Genomic DNA, 25,601 nt, shown 5'->3' with positions numbered 1-25,601 from the left:
TCTCAATAATTCCCTTTGAGATAAAGAATGTTGAGCAAAATCTGAAATATTTAGCAACAAGAAAGAAAAAACCTAGATATCTTGTTCATTTTGACAATATACCTTTGACTTCCTCTTACTTGCTATGAATCCAGTACACACCCTGATCATTTGCCTTTCTCACTGGGTTTAATTGGCCTCTCATTAAGGATTTGTTGCTGACCAGCAACCTGTGTTTTCAACACTCCCTGATGTTTTAACAAATAAAGACATAAAGAGTTATATCCTATAATTGTGCATGATTTAAGACTGTGGTTCAGGTTTTACACACAACGCTGACTTGCTTGCTGGCTGTTTGAGAATAGGCCTCAACAACACAATGTTTTCTATCATTGGTGTGTTACTGATAATGGTCTAATAATTGCTCTTTGAGGATTAATTAGTTCCTATCCTAAGTTACCCTGAGAAAGTGCTGGTGGACCTTCATGTTGAAATGTCCCAAAGGAAATAAAGGTTGACTGATCAACCAGTTGACATACAGCTCTTCCATCTACAAGGCACAAGTCAGGAATGTGATGGGATTCTTCCCACTGGCCTGGATGAGTACAGCTCTAACAACATGTAAGAAATGTGACAGTATCCAGAGCAAAGCAGAATGCTTTATTGGCACACCATCCACCACCTTCAACGTTCATCTCTTCACCACCGACACACAGTGGCAACAGTGTATACTGTAGACAACTCACCAAGGCTTCTCTGACACCATCTTCCAAACTGGTGACTGCTCCCTCCTAAAAGGACAAGGACAACAGATACATGGAACACAACAAACAGCAAGTTTCACTCCATGTCTTTCAGCATCTTTCACTGTTGCGAGGTCAAAACTATGAAACACATTTCCAAAGCACTATGAATATTCCTATATTGATGGGACTGCAATGGGTTAAAAAGGCAGCTTATTGATCAACAATATGTTACAATTTATCGAGCAGACATTACAGCTATTTAATTTCAATGTATGGCTTGTAAACCAAAGCAGACCAGCAGCTGAGCAGAGTCACAACATTGTATATACATACCACAAGGAGTTCTTAAAAATAAATTATCTTAAAGATAATGTACATATGCAATATGTAGGACTACCTTATTTCAAAAGACTAGCGTGGGTCATTCATCCTTTAGGCATGTGATTGATACAAGTCAAACTGAGGTCTTCACATTTAAGATGCTTGTGCATTGAATATATTTGATTTCCCTTGGTCTGAAAAGTCCTTTAGACTGGCAAAAGACCCAAGACTGCTCAATCAGGAAAATACAACCTGTATAAAAATGATTTAAACAATAAATTTGACTCAATCTAATATTGAAATGCTAAAGAAAACAAGTGAAAACTTGTATGAACTCTACTAATCATAACTTTCCACTTTACTGATTTGAAAATGCAATATTTTGGTGTTTAGGTAAAAATGCAAACCCAAATGAGAGAAAGACAGCTATGAAGACTGCCGAGGACTTTATAAAACAAATGAAGTACCCACCCACTAGCCAGGTAAGAAATTTTAAAATGTAACTACAGTATTTCATGAAATAACAGACAATATATACTAAAGGTGTGATGGGAATGTGTTCATTGTTCATTTGAAAATAATAAATTATATTAGATGCAAAGGATTTAGAAACAGGAATAAGCCAAATTGCTCAAACCAAGTTGGACCTTATCAGTGGCTTTTAGAAATATCCCATCATTGCTTACCTTGTACTGAAGATGACTATTTCACCCCTAGTCCTAGCCTTGAAAAAATTGCTATTTAATATGGTTTCAGTTAAAATAAAATAGAAGTCACCTCTGAAGTTATAAAAGGACAATCAAAAAGTCAAAACTAAAATGGCTAATTGAAAATTGGGAATATTGAGAAGCTGCAAAGATATTGGGGTCAGCACAACTTCTGCTACTACTATACAGTACGATATTTTAATCTGCCTTGAATTGACTTTAAAGCTTCGCTTTCCAATATAGATTCAAGTTCTTCCTGAAGGAGGAGAAACCCCAACCTTCAAGCAGTTCTTTAAGAATTGGAAAGACAAATGTCAAAGCGAGGGATTTGGGAAAGTGTACGTCACTGAGAGAATTGCAAAAATCAAGCAAATTGAATTCGATGCTTCAAAACTGCACACCTCTCCTCAGATGGCTGCAAAACATAACATGGTGGATGATGGTTCAGGAAAAACGGAGGTAACACGGTCCTCATGTGGAACAGAGAAAATGAAAATGTGTGTGAATGCATGAATGTATGTGCAGTGATTTTAAAAAAAAGGCTGCACATAAGACACTTGGATTATAATGGCCTGAGGAGCTACATTATAATACCATTTAGCTGCTGGGATTCTGATCGGATTTGGTCCTAAGGTTCAGTTCTCCCTCACATCATAGAGGATCTAGATCGGCGCAGGCTTGGAGGGCCAAAGGACCTGTTCCTGTGCTGTAATGTTCGTTGTTCTTTGTTACCTTCAGTCCTTTCCTGAAAGTGCTGGCTCATACTGCATTTCAACTCCAAGGGAATGCTCCATGATCACAATCTTCATAATCAACCTTGAGTCATTTCAGCTTAGCTTATCGTCATTTTAGCCAGATCTGATGTGTTTATCTTGAGTCCACATAACAGTATTTCCAACAGGACAGTTGGATTGTGCTCAGGAGTGAAAATACTGGGTGATTTGTCCTTTCCCTTGCCAGGGTATAATGAGGTTGTCCGCAATTAACCCTGTCTTAGCCGATAGCATTGATCACAGGGTCCACTCCACAATTTCATGGTCTGTATACTTTTTCAGAAGACAGTTTTGCTGCCAGCAAATACCATTTCATTGGCCTTTCCTTGTTTGTATTGGATCAGTCCACCATGCAGACCACATTCAACATGAACTGCTGGGCAGTTTCGACCATATTTTTGATTCAAGAAAAGAAATATTCAGTTAATTGACCACACACTCCCACCCCCTCCGGTTCCTTCTCTCTTTGCTATAACTTCAGTTTCGATAGAATTCCCTTTATAAGCACAAATTGTTGTTATATGAGGTCTATTGTGTATAAAAGGATTTCTCCTTGCTTGCCATACTAATGTATTGAAAAAATACTTGAGCTGGATATTCCAGTGGCCAGTGCATCATGTGAGCATTGGAGTCTGGAGTCCCAGATGCAGCTACCTTTCTGGGAATTACCATGAAAGCTGACAAATTTCTTGGGCAATTCCCCTCCGTGTGGAGCTCTCTGGGAAAGTCCTTTGAAATCAGGGATTTAAGAGAGTTATGGCTCACTTAAGAACCTAGGGAATGTTTGAGACTTTAAAACATACTCTAACCATTGGGTAACTATTAAACTGAACCCCTGACTCACCACTGAAATCTCCCAATGATAGGGGAGCCACCACCCCCACCACTGATAGTCACAGACCTCCAAACCCTCACTACGCCCGATACCCATCTCCCCAGCTGTCCTGACACAATTCCTTGGCAGGGTCCACAACCACTACCTATCATTCCTTACTGCCTGCCAACCCAATTTAACACTCACCCTCCCCAACTTGACCCACACATCTTCCTGGACCGACAGCCCACCACACCAATCCTGTACCCCATTGGACCCAATCCCAACCCATTGCTAGACCTGACAACCCTAGGGCAGTCCTGACACACATACCCAAACCTCACCCATCCTCTCATTCTCAATTCCACTTTTCCCACCCATCAATCCCTTCTCTCTGAACTAGTCTGTGCATGCATTTCTAGTACCCTGCCCCCTCATTTACCTGCTCCCTGTTTGCTCCTAACCCCGCCTTACTTACACACACCTCTCACCCAAATCTCTCATGTACCTGGCATATTTAGCCTTTCAGAGATGCTGTCAGAGTGGCTCATTTTGCTGCTGGACATTTAAACTTCAGAATACTGCACACAAACTGATGTGAAATGGGGCATGGTTTCTATGAACATCATTGCTGTGTTTGTGGATTCCTGGATGAGTCTGTAACGAGGGGCCCCTCTCCATGAATTGGTTTGGATCAGAAATAGGATTCTCAAAGCTATTTGGAATGCCTGCATTTAAAAAATGGCTCCATATAAAAAAACAGTCTTGTGTAAAGATAAAAACACGATAATCCTACTGGGCCATAGAGTTGCTGTCTCATTAGAGCGAGAGAGAGAAATACCTGTGATATTTTAATCTGAGGGTCATACAAAGTGCATTATTATGATCTAAGCTTGCTTTTTTTGTGATTGAAGTGTTTTGATCCTTTTTAGATTATTGAACCTATTGTATGAGAGGTGGACAATCTATAACATTGGAAGTGGCTTTTTTTTTATTCACAGGATGAGGGCGTCGCTGGCTAGGCTAGCATTTATTGCCTCATTCCTAATTGTCCAGAGGGCAGTTTAACACAGCCACATGTAGGCAAATTTCCCTCCGTAAAGGACATCAGTAAACCAAATGGATTTTTTTTTTCAAACGACCAGCAATGGATACGTGGTCAACATTAAAGTGCTAATTCCAGATTTTACTTGAATTCAATTTTGACTATCTGCCGTGGCAGGATTTGAACTCGGTTCCCTGGAACATTACCTGGGCCTCTGGATTAACAGTCCAGTGAGAATATAACCGGGCCATAACTTCCCCCAGGTTGGTGCTGAATATGTAATTCAATACCAGTGAATTGTGAAAAGCAATCATAATTTAAAAAAATATGTCCCATCCTTTGTAGTTTGACGATTTGACAGGAAGCTTGGTTACTCCTGTCCTTGGGTTCTCAAAATGTCACTTTGTACATTTTGCCAAAAAACGCATGATAATAACTAAATTTGATGCCTATTCTGATTATCCCTTCTGCTTTAAGGGCAAGAGGTTTTTGGGTTTCGTGAAAATATGACTATACAGCACCAGAAGACACCATTGAAGTCTAACTGGTTGATACCGTGACAATCACATAATAACTGTGAGGAAAATTGGACAGCTCATTGCTAACCATTTCCTGCCCAGTGGTAGTAGCCTTATACTATCAAGGTTGTAGGCATTGCTGGCAAGGCCAGGATTTGATGCTCATCACTTGTAGCCTTTGAGAGCAGTTAAGACTCAGCCACATTGCAGTGAGTCTGTGTTCACTGTAGGCCAAGTCGTTAAGAATGCTGGATTTTCTCTCCTAAAGAACATTAGTGAGCCAGACAGTTTTTGCAACAACTGATGATCGTTTCATGGTCACTTGTATTAGTACTAGCTTTTCAATTCCAGACTTTTAAAAATTAACAGAACATATTAATTGATTGAATTTAAATTCCACTAAATATCATGGTGGGATTTGAACTCATGCCCATAGTATTAGCCTGGGCATCTGGATTGCTATTGCCATAACTGCCACACCATAATTGTTCTGCAATTATTAAAATATATGTATCAGTAATTGCAGCTCAAAGTTAATACGTTATTTGTGAAGTATTTTGGAACATATTTTTGCAAATGCGAATTTTCATAATTTCTTATTCCATATGTCAATACCAGAACTTACTGAGCAGAGTATAGATCGTTCACAAACATTCTTCATCAACTATGTAGTAAGCTGAGACAGTTTGGAGTTGCATGATTCTTTTTATTGAGAATGTGCATTTGAATACGAGTATTAACAAACCTCTCTCCTGTTCTAGATTTGGCGAGTTGAGAGCAATGGTCGGATTCCTGTCGACCCCAGTACTTACGGACAATTCTTTGGTGGAGACTGTTATATCATTCTTTACACCTACAGATTGGGGCAAATCATTTATACTTGGTGTGTATTATCAACTCTTATATCTATGTTATCTCCTATTTTGGTAAGCTTAATATAATTATAAGATTTACATATGTTCCTTAGCCTCAGAAAAAGAGACTGAGTTGGTTTGGATGATTCCAACTATGCAATTAACTTAAACACAACCCTATTTCCACCCGCTATCAATGTGAGCTCATCCAAAGTTCTGCTGCCCACAATTCTAAATTGTACAAATGAATCTTCCTGACCTACTTTGGCTCCCAGTCTGTCGACGTCAAATTTGAAATTCTTATAGGCATTTTCAAACCCTTCCATAGCCTCACCACTCTCTATTTCTGTAATCTCCTTCACCTCCACAATTCTCTAACATTATAATGCTCCTCCAATTCCGCATTCTTGCGTATCTTCTCTTTTAATCCCTCCAGCACTGGTGCCTGTGTTTTCCCTTATCCTGGCTCTATATTCCAGATTTCTCTTATTAACACTTTTTTATTTACTGTCTTTCTTTCCTTGGGTATGCTTTTTAAAACCAACATTGTTGTCTAGGTCTTGGGTATCTGTACTGATCACTCCTAAAGAGGTGCAAGATCAAATTTTATTTGATATGTTCTGACGAATAGAGAATACCAACTAGATACCTAATGCTGCTCATTGACCACCAATCATAATGTAGTTAGGTGGCTCAGAGTTGATGCCAACCAGTATCAAGATAGGTACATAATGTCAGAGAGGTGAGGGAAAAGGACATTCCTGGAGGGAGAAGATGAACATTAATTTTATGAAACACAGAGGATCACTCCTGATTCTTGCAGTTTCTCAAAATAAGAGAGCCGACCTAATGAACCAGAAAATCTTGTTAGGTGTCCAGTGGTAGATCCTTCCAGAACAATACACCATGGGTTCTTTGACAGCACCTTCCAAATATGTAGCCATCTAAAAGGACAAGAGTGGCTGGTACATGAAAATACTGCCAAATGCAAGTTCTTCTCAAGCCACACACCATTCTCATTTGGAACTATATTGCTATTCCTTCATTGTTGCTAGGTCAAAATCCCAGTTATTTCTTACCTATCAACACTGTGTGTCTACTTATATGACAGTAGTTCAGAAACATAGCTCCATACCACGCTTTCTAGGCCCAGTGAGGATAAGTCACAAATGCTGACCTTGTCACATCCCAAGAATGCTATGGCCTCAGTCGGAAGAGGGTACAAATTATTTAGCTTTCCCTGCAGTTTTCATGTCAAGACGGTAATGTTTTCACTCAATGGTGACAGTAAAATCCTCCCCCAAATGTTTACTTGTACAATATCGAGAGGGCGAAGGGAATCCTTTGCTTATTAGAATATCCTGATTTAAGAGAATATTGATTGAATTATTTCACTCAATTACAGTTCAAATGTATTATATAAATGATACAAACTGAAAACCATATTGCTGGAAAATAAAGTTACCACAAGTCATAGTGCATAAGCATCAATAAACTAATACTTCCAGTAAACTATTATATTAAAGTGTATGAAAGCATTGGCTCTCAGGTTCTGCTGTTATACAGCTAGGCTTTGATGTTTAATTTAAGCAGGACTGCAGTATTTTTCTCTTGCAAAGTGGAGCAGCATTGCATGCTGGAGGCTGGGTCCTGTGGGAATGCTTTTGAAGAGGTTCTTACAGCAAAATACAGATGATAAGCACATGACTAACAAAGACAGAAGATAATTTTAGTGTGTAACTTGGCACAAGAATAGCAAGCTTAAGCATAAAGAAATGTTGGAATGTAATTATTCCAAATTTAAAAAAACAGCAGCATACTCTGTGATTCAACGGTCAGTCAAGGAAAAGAGAACAATTATTTGAAAGTTTAAATTTAACAGAAAAAAAACTTGAAAAGGCCAGCACATTATTGACACCCGAAAGGAAAGAACAGAATACTAACAGAGCTCATTTGGCTTAATGATGTTTAAAAAAGAGAAATTGATTATATCAGCAAATTATTTAATTCACAGAAAATCAGTTACAGAAAATAATTTGTAGATAATCATAATATCTATTTAAACTGTTATTTTTCTTATTCATTTGTACTGACAGCATGTATTTGGCTCAACACATTTGGAAAATACATAATCCGGTACAGGACTGTATTGGATAGACTTACAAACAATTGATTTCCGGGTGTGCTGATAAGCTGAGTTTAGCCAGGCTGAGGGTGGAGGTGATATATTGTTTTATTTACTGTCGCTGGGTTAAAATCCTGAGATTTGCTTCCTTAAGGGCACTGTGGGTCAACTCACAGCGTGCGGACAGCAGTGGTTCAAGAAGGCAGCTCACCATCACTTTCTCAAGGGCAATTAGGAATGGACAATAAATGTTGGCCAGCCAGTGGCACCCATGTCCCACAAGAGAATGAAAACATTTCATTCAGTGTTCCTTGGCTAGGGAGAGCAAAATCCATACAGGATTTTCACTGTAGATATTGAAGCTGAAAAATGCGTGTATCATGTGAAGACTAGATCAGCCTCAGATTTGACAGCTTGAAGATTGAAAAGCGCCCTTATGCTCAGAGTTGGAAAAAATGCTTGAGTGAAGTCTGAGTGAATACTCAACACCTGTGGAACTGCACATTAAATCAAATCAGTGCCTTCAGGCATGGAGAGAAAATTGGAGGAAATGAAAAATGTAAAGGAAAATTTTAATTCCTTGGTGGGTTTTTATTGACCAGGCCTCATTTACATCACTGGCCAGTTGTTGCAAACTGCAGGATATTAATGATTGTGATTGAACATAGGCTGTCAGCCAACAGGTGAAGCAAATAATGGGGGAGGAAATGAATTTGCAAAACATCATAGCAGGAAGCTTGGGACCAAAGAGGTCCAAACTTAATTTGTACGATTCAAAGAAACAATTCTGAATTCATAAAGTACTTACCACTGACCTAGTGGGATCCCTGTTACTTTCAAACCAGATTTCATTGAGCTACTGTGTTGGCAGTTGGAATGCCATTGCATGGTCTTTTCATCATAGGACCCCATACGACAAGGTGTGCATCTCAGCCTCATGATAACACATTTTAAAATTGCTGTATAAGGAAATCAAGCACAGAAACTGAAAATGTCCTTCTAAGTGTTAATTCTGTGGAGTGTTCTGTATAATATATTCATACAGGATGTCAACATGATGTAACGCAATACTGATTTATAACCAGTAAATGAGAATTCAATGAATGAATCATCCAGATTTAAATCACTACATTTCATACAACCACAGAAAAGTTAGCATAAACTGAACAATTATTATGTGGGTTTGTAAAAGTCAGTGGCAGAAGGTTGCAGCTTCTATCACTGGCACTGTAAAGTGCAACAGCCTGATTATAATGGGTTCTGTCAGTTCCAAGTGAGCCTACCAGATGGAATGCTTCTTCCTTGGGGCAAGAAGACTTTGACATTGTCTGTCATGTCCAATACAAGTGATCTTGTGACAGAAAGTGAAGAAATGAGCAGTGTGCACCACTTTGACATCGACCTCCATCATGCCCTCGAGCACTTAACTGAAGAAAGCACTTGGAACGGAGACAAAAGCAAACACTTAGCAAAATAATAGAAGTAACATTCGGCGCAGAATTTCGTATTCTTTCACAGATGTGGGATTTACAGACTAGGTCAAGTCGTCCATCCCTAATTGCCATTATAAAGGTGGTAATAAGCTGCCTTCTTGAACCTTTGCAGTCTGTGTGCTGCAGGTACACCTGCTGTTAGGAGGAAGTTTCCAACAACAGTGAAGGAACAGCAATATAGTTCCAAATCCGCATGGTGTGTGACTTTGAAGGGAACTTGCAGATGATGGTATTCCAATCTGCCTGCTTTCCTTATCCATCTAAATTTGTGGAAATTACATGTTTAGAAGGTGCTGTCAATGAACGTAAGAACATATGAACAGTCTGTGTGTCATTCTATGAGTCCATGATAGATCGGGCTTTTGCCCGAAACGTCGATTTCGAAGCTCCTTGGATGCTGCCTGAACTGCTGTGCTCTTCCAGCACCACTAATCCAGAATCTGGTTTCCAGCATCTGCAGTCATTGTTTTTACCTCATGATAGATCTGTGGCCTAGCTCCACATATCTGCCTTTGGCTCATATGCCTTAAAACTTCAGCTTAAATAAAATTTATCCTTCTCCATTTCAAAATTAATAACTGATCTAGCATTTGTGGAGCAAAGTTCCAAATCTCTACCACCGTTTAGGTCCAGAAGTGCTTCCAAAATCTCCCTTGAATAGCCTGGCCCTAATTTTTAGACAATTCCCCCTACTTCTAGGATCTCCAACCAGTGGAAATAATTTATTTTTATCTGCCCTGTCTTTTCCTGTTATTATCTTAAAGACTTCAGACAGATCCCCCCCTTAACCTTCTAAAAGCTGGAGAAAATAGGCCTAATTTGTATAATAAGGTGAACAAGTTGGCAGCAGAGGAGGGCTCTTGAGCCATGGCCATTTGCTCCGACTGCTTTTCCTTTGTCTTTCTTTCTTTCTTTCTCTTTTCCTCTACTTACCTCCTGTTCTGAGCTCAGACAGTATCGACAGCAGCAAGTGGGCCCAGCGTGGATCTTATAGCAGCAGCAAGTGAGCCCACAGCGGACTCGAGTGAGCCCTTTCTTCCTTCTCTGGGCTGAGCACGGAACCTGGCACCAGAATTGTTGGCTGCTACATCGGCAGAGGCGAGATCAGTGAGGTAGGCCCCGCAGCAAAAGTTGGTACCTAAAGATCAGTGACTTCATCGTGGGTTGGCTCCCACATTGGCATCGGCGAAGCAGTGGCAGAAGGGCATCACAGTGGCATGGACAAGGTAAGCCCATGATGAGAGACGCGACGTCAATGGCGGTTGGTCCGGTGGAGGCGACGGCGGGACAGTAGCAGAGAAGAATTAGCCCAGCAGCGAAAGATGGCACCTGAAGAGTGGCAACGTCAACATTGATTGGGCCCAGCAAGCAGGAGGAGGAATAGCAGTACAGGCGTCATTAGTGATCCGCTGACTCAGAATTGATAGACTCTCTTTTAGCTTTATGTTGTTTCTTCTTATTCTTAAACTATTCAAAATGTTGGAATATAGTGACAGTGGAAAAGCTTTTCATTGTACTTTACAGTTTTTCTCACTGTTTTACCTATTCACCCAATGTCCCTTGATTATCTTATGCTATTATCTACACTGCCTCACTGCTCTCTTACTCTGTGTGTTATTAACACATTTGAATATATGACTTCCAATATCATTATCCAAGTTATTAATAAATAACCTGGATAATTGAGACCTTAAGACACATGCTTGTAGGACACCACTGGTCACATCCTGCCAATTTGAGTACCTGCCCATTATCCCTATTTTCTGTCGCCTGCTACTCAACCAATTTCCCAGCCATGTTAATAATATTCACTCAATTCCAAGAGCTTCTACCTTCAATAACAGTCCCTTATGTTGGACTTTATCAAATGCCTTCTGAAGGTCCATATAAACAATATCGATAGATATTTTCCTGTCTACTACCTTCAAAAAATTTATCAAGACTTGTCAGTCATAAACTACCTTCATGAATCAATGCTGAATCTCGCAATGCATCAGTGCTTTTTGATGTATTCAGTTAATGATAGTCTCCAACAGTTTCCCCAACACACGTTCAGCTAGCAGATCTGTAATCCTTTGGTTTTCGTCTTCTGCCCTTCTTAAAAAGCAGAGTAATGTGCAATTTTCCAATCTGGAGGGACAACTCTTGCATCTAGGGAACTCTGAAAGATTATAATTTGGGTATGTACAATGTAATCCCTTACTTCCTTTAAAATTCTCAATGGAAACCAATATGTCCTGAGAAATTGTCACTCTTTAATCCCTCTTTATTGATATTTTACTCCTATTAATTTTACCTAGTACTTCTGTTCAATCCACTATTAATTTATTCAAGGCTTCCAAGCCTTCCTCCTTTTCTACTGTAAATACTGAGGCAAGGTAATTATTTAACATGCCTGTCTTTCTGCAATAGTCATTGACAATATTCCCACTTTCTTTAGTGGGTCTTTAGTAGGTCAAATTTTCTCCCGACCACCAACTTTCGCTTTGTGTAACTATAAAATTTATTCTTATTGATTTTGAAGTCCCTTGCAAGTTCCTTTCATAATGCCGTTTAATAGCTCTCATTAGATGCTTTTTAACCCTTTGCTGGTCTTTGCATCTTTCCCATTGTCAGGATTGGGTCTTTTTTTGCATTTTTGTGTGTCCTTTCTTTTAGTTGGTGGGCCATAGTGCCTGTTCCTGTGCTCTATTGAATTGTACTGAGTATAGTTTTATACTGTCCCTTAGCTCCTTAGTTGTTCATGTCTGTTTGTTCCTCTGTTATGTGGCTCTTTTGATTGTCAGAAGTATAAACTGGTTCGGTGATTTCAAACCCTTGACTGACTAGCGATATCCACAGGCTTAAGCAGTCAGGCGCTATAACAAGGATCCATGAACAGCCCAATAGAATCAAATACAGATCAACACCATTAAGCACTACAAGGAGCAAAGGACTGGTTTAATGGAATCCAAACTGAGCATTAGTGCGCAGCTTTTGTTGTGTAACTGGCACTTAATAACACTGTCAATAATATTTATTGTCACTTTGATAATTGAGAGTAGACTGACTGGACAATAGTTGGGCAGACTGTTTTTGCTCTTATTTTTCTGGAGTGGATTACCCAAGTAATTTTTATACTATTGGGTAAGCACTTGATATAGTAAAACATCTTGGCTTGGGGCATGACTACTTCTGAAACAGGAGTCTTCAAAATTACTGTCAGGATGTTTTCAGGACTCATTGCCTTTACAGTATCCAGTGACTCCAGCCATTTCTTGATACAGTGTAAAGTAAAATGAAAGAGCTGAAGTTCGACATCTGTGAAGCTGGGGTCCTTGAGAGGAAGCCAAGCTGGATCAATTCACTTGGCAATTCTGGCTTAAATTGATGGTTATACCTCATTTTCACCTTTTACAATGTTGTGTTTTATTGCCCAGTATTGAAGATTGTGATATTTGAGGTGGTGCCTCCTCTGCTTAGTTGCTGAATTGTGTACTACCATTCATGGCTGCATGTGGCAGAATTGCAGAGCTTTGATTTGATCAGTACTGTTTATAGAATCACTAAACTCGTGTAGCCTGATTCCACTGTTTTGGCTTCTGTTCTAAATTTCCCCACTTGGAGAGGCACTGGTGCCATACAACATGTTGCAGAGTATCTTTGACGTGAAGGCTGGATTTCATTTCGACAAGGACGATGTAACAGTTACTCCTACTACTTCTGTTATAGACAGACGCATCTATGTAGATATGTCACTGACAGATCGGTGAAGATTTCTCTGTTGATTCCCTCATTACTTTATCCAGTTTTGGTCTAGCAGTTGTATCCTTCAGGAATTGGCCACCTCACTCAGTAGTGGATATACTGTTGGTGACATTTAAGTTTCTGATTCAGACTATGTCCTATCCTATTATCATTCCCAATGCTACTTCCGTGGTGGGCGGCATGGTGGCACAGTGGTTAGCACTGATACCTCACAGCGCCAGTAGACCCGGGTTCAGTTCCCACCTCAGGCATCTGTCTGAGTGGAGTTTGCACATTCTCCCCGTGTCTATGTGGATTTTCTCCGGGTGCTCTGGTTTCCTCCCACAGTCCACAAACATGCAGGTTAGGTGAATTGGCCATGCTAAATTGCCCGTAGTGTTAGGTGAAGGGGTAAATGTAGGGGAGTAGGTCTGGGTGGGTTGCTGTTCGGAGGGTTGGTGTGGACTTGTTAGGCCGAAGGGCCTGTTTCCACACTGTAAGTAATCTAATTAAATTGGAGTTGCTACTTGTCATGAAATATTGTAAGATTTCCACAACTGAAAGAGTGGAAATCAATGATAAGGATGCATTTATGTGAATTAATGTTTCTAAAATGTTCAGTCTATTTCTGTCAATCTTCTTTTACTGGGAAGAAAAGTAACATTCAGCAGACCTCCTGAAACCCTTACCAACCTTTGAACACATATTGGGCCCAGTCTTCAACAGCAGGATCGAACGAGTCAAGTTTCCCAAATAATATCATGATGCCAGAAATGCTTATCCCAATGTAAAGACAAATGCTGCGAGCAAGTTTCTTCAGGGAAGTCCTTTTCATTGTCATATTAAAATACCTCCACAGAGGCTGCTTTCCCTTCACGAAGTCACCCTTTCCTTACACTTGGAGAATCTATGACAGTAATCCAGCTTCTCCCGGAGCCAGCTCCCAAAGTCAACAGGATGTCTGACACTCCTGTTCTTACCTATCAGCCAGGGCTCCCAGATTGGACCAGATTAACAGCCCCAATCAAGGAACTCATATTCTATAAATTCCCCCCCCCCCTCACCCCCAGTTGACCTCGTTATCACTGCACAGGCCATCCACATCATCAACAGCCGAAGTCGAAATGTCCCCACTGTAGTAAGCAGCAGTTTGCATGTTACTGCAAGTTTGGTCTCTCATGGACAATAAATACCATGTGGCCATCCCCTCCAAACTTTTGAAAAAATTATATTCAACCCCCGCCCCCCCCCCCCTCCATTTATAAAGAAAAGGAAAATTAATTATGTCAGTTTGGTTTATTTCAGGCAAGGAGCCCATGCAACTAAAGATGAACTCACTATGTCAGCATTCCTCACGGTCAATCTTGATCAGTCACTTGGTGGGCGAGCTGTTCAAGTAAGTGCTTCTGTTTTTAAGCAGATGTCAGTGTTGTATCAGTGAAGACTCCTGTCAATATAAAGAACTGATATAATTACAAGAGGTTGGTTCTCATGCTTGTAAAGATGTCAGGATGGAACTTCAGAAAATAATTTGATTTAATTAGACTATAAAGCTCTAAATGAAAGCGTACAGAGATGAATTGAGTGTTATGGTTGGCAAAATGCCAAAGTAAAATATAGGAAAAAGCCCAAAAGAACTGCAGTTGCTGGAAATCAGAAACAAAATCAGAAATTGCAAGAATAGCTCAGCAGGTGTGGCAGCATCTTTGGAGAGAAAACAGAGTTCATGTTCAGGTCCAGTCACCCTTCCTCAGAACTGTTCTGAAATTGGGTTGCAGGACCCGAAATGTTCACTCTGATTTCTCTCCACAGATGCAGCTAGATCTGATGAGATTTTCCAAAAATTTCTTTTCTTGGTTCTGTAAAAGGTAGGTCAGTCTGTTTTAATGCGAAAGGTTACTAGCGACATCACTTGTCATCATACAAACATCAAATAAAATACAACAATTTCCAGAAATGTAAGACATGATAAAACATATTAAGATGAATTTGTTGCTTTATAAAGAAGGTAACAGATCACATAACAGCTACAGCTGGGATTGCAGTCAAGTCTAAAGTGGACCACGTTCTAAGTATGTATTTTCAATGTCATCACTTCCACCAAGAGCAGAAATTAGAAATTGAAGTGTTTGGATTTTCTTGATTTTCTGTTTTAAAACTATCAAAGCAGCCACATTGTATGCTGGGAGTGCAATTTTATAAGATTGCTCCAGTTGTATATCAGATATGATCTGTAATTCATAGACACAAGTGACCACAGCCTGTGCTGTGCACACACTCTCAATTTGAACTGGGTAGTGAATGGACTAGACAGCAGTCCTTCAATCAACCACTAGAGGCCAGTCACAATACAGGCTGGGAAATAGGGAAATGGGAAATACAGCATATACCAAGTTTTTTCTCAGTATAATCAGTTCTAAAGAAGGAGCAGAGGATCCAAACCATTAACTTTGCTTTCTCTCCACAGATGCTGCTTACCTGATGAGTTTCCCCAGTAATTTCTGTTAGTTTCTTTCCTGTTTTGTTGTATCCACAGTTTTGTTTTTGTTTACTGGGAAAGAGCCAGTCACGTTTGGTGAGGCCAAGAGCAGCTCGAGCTAGAATGCTCCTCCTTGACTGACAAAATACTCAAAAATATTTATTTGCACCCTATTTATGACTCTTGCACTCACACCTTTGTGATCATCTTGCATATGTTCAGCTGTAAATGTTAGCTGACTCAGGGTGGAATTGACATTGGGAACATTAGCTAGGATTAGGTTTAGAATTAAGGCGGGTTCTTAAATGTTGAGGTGAAGCAGGTTGGTGGAGTGTCCATTGCTTCTTTTATGCTGTTGAATTGTATCATAGGTGGGAGGAGGACCTGTTCACCCAGGGGCTAATTGAGGCTCTTAAGGTGGCAAATACAAGATATTTAGTTTCTGTGCTTATACCAGTGATGGGGGAGGGCACTAGTGGTGCAGTGGTAATGTCCCTACCTGTAGATGAAGAGCCTAGGTTCAAGTCTCACCTTATCCAGCGGTGTGTAGTAAGATCTGTGAACAAGTTCAGAAAATATCTATACCAGTGATAGTATATTGTCACATGGGAGGATTTCTTGGAAAACCTGGACTGTTCTCAACAGGCTTGGGATGAATTCTTCTGATTGGTGAACACTGGCCCACAAAGAGCTCTTTTAGCATCAAAGGACACCGCAGTTAAAACGTGGCATGACCTCAACACTGTCAATTTCCTCCAGGAACAGTAATCCATACTGCTTTTCCTAGCTGGCTGCTATCAAAGCAGTGGCTACCATTCCTCATGGCAGTCCTGGTCCTTCAGTTGCTCTGAAGCTCCTGTATGTAGGATTTTTTCCCTGACAGAGAGAGAGAGAGAGAGAGACAGAGAGGAGCCTTGCACCTCATTTACCATTAGCAGGCTAAAGATACCAGTTGGGATTCCCCAGAATGGCTGAAGCATGTTTGTTACCCAACACTCCAGCCTAATACTGGTGTTCATACTGCCCATTAAATTTCATTTGTTAATGTGAGAGCAGGACTATTTCCAGCTTCAGAGAACTGGTGAATTGCAGCAGAGTGTCTGCAATACTCCAGCAGAATGAGGGTCTGCAGTAAAGGACTCAGATTTCACACCAGCTAAACAATTTGTGCATTTTGCCTGCTATCTCACCAATCTCTGCTGATACTTAACATAAATCCATTAAATTATCACTTTCAATAAAAAATGTTGATTCCAAACACTTGACAGATCATGCATATTATTTTCCTGTTAAATCATCTCTCCAACACTGAGTTGTAAATGTATAATACGCTTGATAACTATCCAGGCTAATTGGTAACAATATAGTAAATTAAATATTACCGTTGGACGGAAGCATTGTCCTATTATTATTTTAAGAAAGCAAAAATAACGAGTATAACATTATATATTATTAATGATAAAAATATATTGTAGACTGAATATTCCTGATTATAACTTCCTTAATAGATTATCCCTGTGGATGTTTCTCACTTAGTGTTCTGGTTATGACAGTCCTCAATTCATTACTTTCCATTAATGGGATTTAATTTTTAAATCTTCTCTGACCACAGGAGAGATGCTAGATGACTGGACGACAACTAATGTCGTATGACTATTCAAGAAGGGTAGTAAAGATAAATCAGGAGACTACAGGCCAGTGAGTCTAACATCTGTTGTAGCAAAACTATTGGGAAAAGTTCTGAGGACAGAATTGATGTCCATTTTGAGAGGCAAGGATTAATCAATGACAGTCAACATCACTTTGGAAGGGGAAGATCATTTCTAACAAGTTTGAATTTTTCCATGAGATGTAGATGTTGATAGGTATGTTGATAAGTGTAGTGCAGTTGATGTGATCTGCATGGACTTCAGGAAAGCCTTTGACAACATCGCAAATGGCAGTGTAGTTAAAAAGCTGTGAACTCATGGAAGCCAGAATAAATTGGATCAAAAGTTGAATTAGTGGCAGGAAGCAGAGCTTGTATGACTGGAATCCTGTTTGCAGTGGTGTACCACAGAGCTTAATGCTGGGTCTCTTGTTTCAGTGTGATTTAATAATTCAGACACAAGTGTAGGAGGTATGATCAGTAAATTTGTAGATTACTTGAAAATTGGTGCTGTAGTAAGTAAGAAAACCTTAGATTACAGGATGATACAGAGGGGCTGAAGAGTGGATAATATAATTTAATCCTGAAAATTGTGAGGCACAAGAGGACTATTAAGGACTAGCACATTGAAGTACAGAGGTTCAAAAGGACCTTGGGTATACATAGATCCTTTAAGGCATTAAGACAGGTGGATATGGTAATTAAAAGTGCATTTCAGATACTTGCCTTTAATTAGTTGAGACATTGAATACAAGAGCAAGGAGGTTATGATGGAGATGTTGGTTAATCCACAACTGAAGTACTGTGTATAGGAGGGACGTGACTGAACCAAAGAAGGTGCAGAAAAGATTGACCAGGATGTTGCCTGGGCTGGGGTGATTCAGCTTTGGAGAGAGACTAGATAAGCTGGGGTGTTTTACTGAGAGCAGAGAAGGTTGTGGGAAGGGTCTAATTGAGGTTTTCAAAGTTCTGAGGGGCGTTGATAGGGTAGGAGAAACGTTTCCTCTTTGCAGGAGAGTCATTAACCAATAGGCAGAGTTTTAAGATAAGGAGCAGAAGGTTTAGAGGGGCTTTGAGGAGATTGTTTTTCACCCAAAGAGTAGTGGGTAACTAGAATTCAATTCCTGAAAGGTTGGTAGAGGTCAGGGTTCTCAAGTCTTTTAAAAACTACTTAGAAGAACATTTGAAAAGCCATAGAGTAAACATGATATTTCTAATGATGAAACCCCTACTATTGGCATTCTGGGGTCTCACCATTAACTAGAAATATAACTGGAATAACCACATAAATACCCTGGGGACAAGGCCATGTGGGAAGCAAGGACTTCTACAATGAATAGCTCACCTTCTGACTTGCCAAAGCCTATCCCACGTCTGTAAGGCACAAGTAACGAGTTAAATAGAATACTCACGATTTGACTGAATGAGTGCAGCTTCAACAATACTCTATACACGACAAAGCAATCCACTTGACTGGTACCCCATCCATTATCTTCAGCAATTACTTCCTTCACCACCAATTCATAGGAGCAACATTGGGTAACTACCTCCCAAGATGCAGAGCAGTAACTCACCAAATGTCCTCTGACTGCACCTTCCAAACCTGTGACTTTTGCCACCCAGGTAGAAAGGGGCAGCAGATGAATGGAATCAGCATTACATCCAAGTTCCTCAAAAAGCCACAACCATCCTGACTTGGAACTGCATCATTTCCTCATTATAATTGCATCAAAATCCTACAGCTTCCTCTTGAACAACATCATGGGTGCTCTTACATCCAAAGGAATGCAGCAGTTCAAGATGACAGTTCACCATCACCTTCTGCAGGGCTATTAGGGATGGGTCATAAAAGGTGGTCCTGCCAGCGACACCCACATCCAATAAACAAAAAGAAAAGGGTTCGGATTGCCTGGCGCTATTAAGTTACTCATTAACACTACAACACTGCAGCCAGAGTCGAGGCTGTGTGAGTACGATAGCAAACCTCACATGAGGGATCAAATGTAACAACAATCAAATAACGCTGCTCAATCTTTTGACAATGATTTCACTGCATGTAAACTGTTAGCCTATGAAGTATGATTCAAGTCAAAGAACCTTTTTTATCAAAATAATAAATTCTATTTAGATCTGCTTGAAATTCCAAAACATTGATTTGTTTTATAACTATGTTTTGATATGCATTTGACTGATGCAAGTATTCATTGCTTAAAAAAAAGGGATTGCACATGTCCGTGCTGAAACGATCAGTAATTTTGGCTGAAAAGTGAAATCTAAATATAATGGAAAGAATGCTAGGTGGCTATTTATGTCTGTACAGTAACTTAAACAAATGATTGATGAGAAAGACAATAGTTGCACTTGTGCAGAAATTAATATTAATGTGACTGCTTCAGTATTTTAGAGCATGGCATTTATCACTTTGGATTAGTTTACTATTGTTCTTCTTTCTTCTAAAGGTTCGGGTGACACAAGGGAAGGAACCTTCTCATCTGCTAAGCTTATTTAAAGACAAGCCACTTATTATTTATAAGAATGGAACATCGCGGAAAGGAGGTCAAGCCCCTGTCTCTCCAAAGCGGCTTTTTCAAATCAGAAGGAATCTGGCCACTATTACCAGAATTGTGGAGGTAGGAAGGTCATTCCGAAATATACAGACATTAATGGGAGTCTTTGTTTTAATTACTCAGTTGTCAATGGGACCTTCATTCTATTAGTTTGAAAAATGTAGCGTACTTGTTGGAAGAAATAACTAATTGGATAAATAAATAGAATTCAATAGATATTGTGTATGGATTTTCAGAAAGCATTTGATAAAGCGAATGAAGCAAGGAAAATTCAGACACATTGCAAAAGGGAAATGTATCAGCACAGATAGCAAGTAATTGGTATATTTAGAAGACAACACAGTATTACTCAGATCAGCACTGGGTTGAAAGTATGCCTGGTGTTACTGCTGGGTACTTTTTTTTCTTGATGTACTGACAGATCATAATCATGGGATATTACATGGCCTTGCCAGGTAGGTTTTCAGTGAGAGTAAGTAAAATATGTTGGCTGGAAAGCCCACCATCTTTCTATCCACTGTTGATCTCACTCCCATGTTACGGGGCGAAGTGGGCAGTGCTGAATTCAGAATTACATCTGCCATATTTAAATAAATAAATATTGATTGCTAAAAGCATAATCCACCGACTATTACCCTGCCCAGGCCATAACAAGGTTGGCCTCCGCAGACAGTGTGGCATCAAGGAGGTCTAGAAAAACTGAAACCATTTGGGATCAGGTGAAAAACTTCCCATGAGTTGCAGTCATACCTAGCACACAGAAAGATGGTTGTGGTTATTGGACGTTAATCATCTCAGCTCCAGGACATCTTTGCAGGAGTTCCTCAGGATAGTGTCCTAGGACCAACCATCTTCAGCTACTTTAACAATGACCTTTCCTCTATCATAAGGTCAAAAGTGGGGATGGTCGCTGATAGATGTACAATGTTCAACACCATTCATGATTCCTCAGTGTTATGGACCAGGCCAGACCACTTCAAAATATTTCAAGAAAGTAGCCCAGACTCTAACTTTGCTCGTTGTTTTAAGCAGGTGTAACGTGGATGCGCAGCTGGTCAAACTATTTAGTTTTGAACAAAACAGAATTTATTTACGAGATTACCAAATGAAACATAGACAAAATAGAACAGAATACAGAGTAATTTAACCTATCCGAAAACCCAACAGATTATCCCAATTTAATGATGCTGTTCCAAATACTTGCAACAATCCCCATAAGCACCCCTTGACGCAAAATGTAAAATAAAACACAGGGTCTTACAGGAGAGAGAGAGATTGTAGCATGGGACACTCTCTTCCATGTAGCTGTTTCATTGATCAGCAGCCTCAAAATGCCTGACTACTTTCAGTGAATAGCCAGACTGCCAAAACACCAAATCAAACCAGAGAAAAGCTGAGCTGGGAGAACTGGCCACATCCCTGTCATTATATAAGTTTTTTAACTTAGAAGCCTTTTGTCTGAGGCAATATCTGTTAGCTATAATCAAATTGGCCCTACAGTCTTTCAAACGTAGCCTTTTCAGAGTCTGTGTCTTTTATGAACTCTCTGTAAAAGAATCAAGGACAACATCACCTTGTTAAAGGAGCAGTATCATCGCATCAGATACTGAAGCTGTCCTTGTCCAAACCAGCATGATCTGGACAATGTCCAGCATGGTTTGACAATTCATGCTACATAAATGTAAGGCAATGACCATCTCCAAAAAGAGAGAATCTAACATTGCCCCTTGATATTCAATGATATCGGCATCACAGAATACGAGCAACATTCTGGGTGTTAATATTGACCAAAAACTCAACTGGACTCACCACATTAACATAATGGCGATAAAAGCAGGTCAGAGGCTAGGAATAATGTCCCACATTTAACTCACCTCCTGACTCTCCAAAGCCTGTCCACTATCTGTACGGAACTAATCAGGACTGTGATGAAACACTTGACTGGCATCTCATCCACATGCATTCACTCGTTCCACTACTGACACTCAGTAGCATCAGAGTGCACCATCTTAAAAATGCACATTCCATTAGCCTTCTGTTAACTGCTGCATCTTTGTTCTAGCTTTCTGTTTTTCAAGTACACAAGTACAAGCACAGGTCCACCCAAGTGCCTTCATGTTGCAGCTTTTGGCAGTTTTTCTCTGTTTAAATAATATTCTGTTCTTTTGTTCTCCCTTCCAAAATGAATAACTTTGCATTTTCCCAATTGTACTCCATTTGCCAACTTTTTGCCCAGTTACTTTATCTAGCAATACCTCTCTGTAAACAGTTTTCCTCTCACAACCTGCCTTTCCACCTTTTCTTGTGTTATCTGCATATCTGGCTACACTTCCTACCTTCAAATCATTAAGGTATGTGGTAAATAGTTGCAGTCTTTGCATTGATCCATGTGGAATTCCGCTGGTCATGCGTCGCAAACCTGAAAAAGAACCTCTTATCCCCATTGGCTGTTCCCTGCCCGTTGGCCAATTCTCAGACCATGCCAACATACCACTTCCAACACTATGGGCTTTTTTCTTATGACTTAACCTATTGTGAGGTATCTTGTCAAATACCTTCTGAAAGTCCATCTCCTGGTTCTTCTGTATCCACTTTAATTGAGACTCCTCAAAAATACTCTAATAAATCAGTCACACATGATTTCCTTTTCACAAAGCCATGCTGATTCTGCTTGATTAGATTGTGATTTTCCAAATATTGCTTCCTTAATAATTGGTTGCAATACTTTTTCAACAGTAGATGATCAACTAATCGGACTATAATCGCTTGCTTTTTACCTCTCTTTTTGAATAGGGGTGTCACAGTAGCAGTTTTCCAATCCTCTCATACTTCTTCAGAATCCAATGATTTTTGGGAAACTGTAACCAATGCATCCATTATCTCTGTAGCTACTCTTTTAGGATCATAGGATGATTAGTTTGTTTGATACTACTTCTTGCCCAATGCTTCCAACTCACCTGGATCTGCGATCCATTGTATCTTCTCTATGGATCAGCCTGCAGTCTCAACATTGCCCACTAGGGACCTCTGCTACTTCAGCAGGGTATCTTCGAACAATTCTTCTGTTGTACATCACAACATAAGGAAAAAGACTTGGATGATATATCAGCTGAGACTGCACTGACCCGAGTGACAACCTCAGACCAGGCTGGCAAGGTCTGGTGCTGAAGGTCTCCTGTGGAAAGGGGATGTCGGCCCTCTCACCAAACCATCCAACAGGTCTCCAGGTCCCTGTTTGCAAAGCAAGTCACTGACAGCACCTTATCTGCCATGTCCAGAGCAAATATCACGCGTCATCCAGGGCAGATCCAGACTGAGAGTGCTTGACTGATTTGGAGATGCCTGTATTGGACTGGGGTGTACAAAGTTAAAAATCACACAACACCGAGTTATAGTCCAACAGGTTTAATTGGAAGCACTAGCTTTCGGAGCTATGCTCACAGAACTTACAGCCAAAGGAGTCCAGTGTCATGGAGATGCAATACAGTAAACAATCTTAGATTAAAATTTTCATCTTTTATAACGGGATATGCTGGATTCTGTTCTTTGATTTGTAAATCCCAGAACTTCTTTTAAATTACATTCTCAAGATAGCTCAGCTTTTTAAACAATAGGTCTGAAGTCTGTCTGTGTCTTAAAGCTATGTCAGACTGACAAACCTTTTGTATTGTTTTACAGTTTTACATGGATTCATGCAGTTTTTGAGCAAAATAAATGTAATTCTGCAAAATCAAATTCACCCCATAAGTTTATATGTGTGCGCATGTAGGTTGAGTCTGCATGTGAGTGTGCGCGTGTGGGTGTGAGTGCATGTGAAAGGGTATGTGTGTATATGTGTGTGTGTATGTAAACTTGGTTAAGTGTGAGCATGATGGGATATGTGTGAGAGGGTGTGTGTGTTGCTGTGAGTGTGGGAGGTGTATGTGTGCATATGAGAAAAAGCTTGTGTATGAGGGGAGGTCTGCGTGGATGTGTAATGGTACTTATGCCATGGAACGTGGGATATTCCAGAAGTGCAGTGTACTTCCAGCTGTGGCAAGTGGCGAAACTGGACTGGCATCAAAGAGAGGGGTGTAATTGGTATGACAGATAATTAATGAGACAGCTTTGGGATGATTGAACATGAAACCTGTCGGTCTGGAGAGAAGCGCGATGAAAATGACAGTTTTCTACATATGTTATGATTCAGCTCTGTCCTTTTCCCTACTGATATTATGACGATGGGCCAATGCCAGAGTTTATGCCTCTCCCTTTTTGTAAAAGGGACATTTATTTACATTGGCCCAGGTCCTCTGAAATCTTTCCTCTATTTAAGAAGAACAGGAATATTACCATTACTTCTATTCGGACTTTTTTAAGTTCTTCTTCCAGACGCATCCTTCGTACATAAAATTTGACACAGTTTATTCTCATAATTAGACATCCAAGATAACGCTGCTAACTCAATGGTTAAAATGTGCATTTTTGTCTTGTAGCCATTTTGTTTATGTTTATTAATGGCAAACTCTCTACTTAAAGTTATCTCTCAGTGATAGATCACAGGTATTAACCTGTAGCATTTATCTGATATGCAAACTTGTGAAAGATGACTGCGCAGAATTCAATGGCTTTTTTTGTCTGTTTTGCTATCAGGTTGATGCAGTTGCTCTGTCTCTGAACTCTAATGATGTTTTTGTGCTCAAACTACCACAAACCACGTATGTTTGGATTGGAAAAGGAGCCAGTGGTGAGGAAGAGAATGGAGCTAACTATCTTACATCTGTCCTGCAATACAAGCCAACCAGGATTGTTGAAGGGGAAGAACCTGGTAAGATTGTCATCTGTGAATAAACATGTATTTTTTTAAAAAAATCAGAGGGTGAAATCTTACAGGGATCTGAACAACTTGTGAGATATGTCGCAGAATTAGTCTAGCAAAGTCCGGGGATGATACAAGAGGCAGCTTTGTTGATGCCTCCTCTGAGGGCTCAATACTCTCATCCACTGAGGATGAGAAGGGTGCTTCTGGGGGATCCAGGGGCTTGTTCACTGAGGTCGTGGAGACGACAGCGGAACCTGCAAGAGAAAAGAGGCAAGAAGGCATTCTGGCCTGTGGTTAGAAGTGGTGCATACAGACTTAGAGTGACAATAGGGTTAATGAGACCATTTCTTTGGGATGGAGAGTAGTATTTGTTTAGTTGGATATTTCTGCATTTAGTCTTTCTTTCACCCATTCTGGTAAGGACCAGGATTTTCACCTTATAGGGGTAAGGACACAGATATTGGGTACCTCTCCATTTGAATGGGCTCTCTCTGCCCTGTTATGGCCTGTCTTCTCCTATAATGAGTAAAAGGGGGCCAATGAGTGAGAGTACAGTGGGTGGCACCAAGGTATGCAGGGTTAATCATATGGGAGATTGTGGGGAGGGGGAAACACGACTGTGTTTGGGAAGATGTTTGCACACAATAGTGAGAGCGGCAAAGCCCGAACCTTAGTGGGAAATGGATGCAGGAGCAGTGAAAGAGTGAGCGGGAGGTATGAAAAAACAAGTGGAGCTTTCATCTTGGTGAAGGTCATTGGCCTTCTTTCTGCATTGCTGTCCATTCCTCCACATCGTACAGATGGCACTGACCCGAATGGTGACCTCAGAATGGGCTGGCAGGATGTGGTGGCATGGCCTCCTCTGGCGTGAGCTTAAGGGAGAGGACACCTCTCCTCTGGACTATTCTATCCACCTCAATCTCCATGTCCCTGTTGAAGAACCTCTGTGCCATCTTCCCTTTCTCTGACAAGCCGAGCAGCGTCAGTGCTCATCCAGGTGCATAA

At 40.3% G+C, this 25,601-nt stretch overlaps 1 protein-coding gene across 1 annotated transcript in view; it reads left to right on the top strand.

Annotated features, from left to right (window-relative positions):
- scin (scinderin) overlaps window positions 1-25,601 on the top strand; it is a 110,311-nt gene that overhangs the window by 60,692 nt on the left and 24,018 nt on the right. The window contains exons 7-12 of the mRNA XM_072575393.1: window positions 1,440-1,528; window positions 1,997-2,212; window positions 5,665-5,786; window positions 14,407-14,497; window positions 19,688-19,858; window positions 24,428-24,602. Of these exons, the coding sequence (XP_072431494.1) occupies window positions 1,440-1,528; window positions 1,997-2,212; window positions 5,665-5,786; window positions 14,407-14,497; window positions 19,688-19,858; window positions 24,428-24,602 (864 nt within the window). The remainder of the gene's footprint in view (window positions 1-1,439; window positions 1,529-1,996; window positions 2,213-5,664; window positions 5,787-14,406; window positions 14,498-19,687; window positions 19,859-24,427; window positions 24,603-25,601) is intronic.

This window comes from Chiloscyllium punctatum, chromosome 8 (assembly GCF_047496795.1).
Source record: "Chiloscyllium punctatum isolate Juve2018m chromosome 8, sChiPun1.3, whole genome shotgun sequence".
Lineage (NCBI taxonomy): Eukaryota > Metazoa > Chordata > Chondrichthyes > Orectolobiformes > Hemiscylliidae > Chiloscyllium > Chiloscyllium punctatum.
The sequence above is the reverse complement of the archived record's forward strand: the minus strand, read 5'-3'. Positions and strand labels throughout refer to the sequence as shown.